The sequence below is a fragment of the Nicotiana tomentosiformis genome, chromosome 8, assembly GCF_000390325.3.
Source record: "Nicotiana tomentosiformis chromosome 8, ASM39032v3, whole genome shotgun sequence".
NCBI lineage: Eukaryota > Viridiplantae > Streptophyta > Magnoliopsida > Solanales > Solanaceae > Nicotiana > Nicotiana tomentosiformis.
The window spans coordinates 61,456,232-61,457,584 of NC_090819.1; the positions used below are offsets into that span (position 1 = coordinate 61,456,232).

At 35.6% G+C, this 1,353-nt stretch overlaps 1 protein-coding gene across 1 annotated transcript; it reads left to right on the forward strand.

Moving 5' to 3' along the window:
• The first annotated feature begins 383 nt into the window (after positions 1–383).
• Positions 384–1,084, forward strand: LOC104109949 (uncharacterized). Its single transcript, XM_009619353.1, has 2 exons — positions 384–518; positions 737–1,084. The coding sequence occupies exons 1-2, from the start codon at positions 384–386 to the stop codon at positions 1,082–1,084; spliced, it is 483 nt and encodes a 160-aa protein (XP_009617648.1).
• The last annotated feature ends 269 nt before the right edge of the window (positions 1,085–1,353 follow it).

The window sequence follows — 1,353 nt, forward strand, 5'->3', positions numbered from 1 at the left end:
GTAGCATATTACCACGTTGATTAAGAAAATGACGCATCATGGAGGTGGTGTTTTGAGCAATTCAAATATGCATATGGTGAAAAACCAAATATGTGCATTGTTTTGGACCAGAAGGAGAGTATATTGAAGGCATCATCTACTGTTTATACCGGCATGCCACATTTTGCTTGCATGTGGCATATTTGGACAAATGTAAGGTCAAAGTTCAAGAAAGGTCATCTAAAGTTAAGCGAATTGTATTTTGCCACGACAAGATCATACACGCTTGATAAATTTAATGAAAGAATGTCAAAGATTGAAGAGATCGACACACGTGTTAAAGAATACCTATATGATATTGGCTATCACATATGGTCTCGGGTATATGCTACGGTGAACAGAACATGGACGATGACATCAATCATTGCAGAGTCCTTGATGCGATAGCTAAAGATGCAAGAGAGCTGCCTGTAGTTGAACTATTAGAGTACATGAGGACTCTTCATGAAGGACTAATGAAAAGTTATCGAATACAAAGGGTACGTTCCCATACCTTGGGAAAAAAATACAACAAAGAGTTGGAGGACAACATGACATTATAGCAGAAGATGAGAGTAAGTTATGCCCAATAACATCAGATCATTTATTTTATCAAACTAAATATATACTGATAATTGTAGATATGTTGTTGTATAATTGTAGTTATTTTGTAGATCTGTAGCTGACAACTTGTTGTGTGTTTGTAATGAAATTATAGATGAGGGCTTCAATAGATTACATCCATACTGTGATAGATGGTGTGAATCGCTTCATTGTTTGCCTTCAAAACAAGAGATGTAGTTGTGGACAATTCCAGCTTGATGAACTTCCTTGTCCACATGCTTTGGCGGCTTTGAGGCACATGAACGAGTCTTTTGAAAACTATTATTCTCCTTATTACACGAAGGAGAGCCTTTTGCAGACTTATGAAATACCAATAGACCTGCTGCCTGATGAAAGCAAATGGAATGTGCCACAACATATAGCAGAAGAAGTTGTAATGCCACCTACTGGGAAAAGGCAGACAGGGAGACCTCAAAAACAAAGATACAAACCATATAATTAAAAAAAAATACAAAGAAGTACAAGGTTTCATGTGGCAACTGCGGACAAGAAGGACATAAAAAAAGATCTTGTAGGAATGCTCCCAAAAGGAAATAAGAATTGATATAGTTTTTTTACTGAGTACTATTGATGATAATCTTTCCTTCAAGACATATTCAGTTGTATTTGTTCTGTTCTGGATAATTATAGTTGTGGTGTAATTGTGTTGCTAATTTTAATAAAGATTGTCTCAAATAATGAATGTTTGGTAAACAGATTTCAACTCTTAAT

Excerpts from the sequence above, each read along its gene's own strand:
- LOC104109949 (XM_009619353.1), top strand. The coding sequence starts at position 384 with ATGGACGATGACATCAATCATTGCAGAGTCCTTGATGCGATAGCTAAA. Across the intron at positions 519-736 it reads AAAGTTATCGAATACAAAGG|ATGAGGGCTTCAATAGATTA; the intron begins GTACGTTCCCAT and ends ATGAAATTATAG.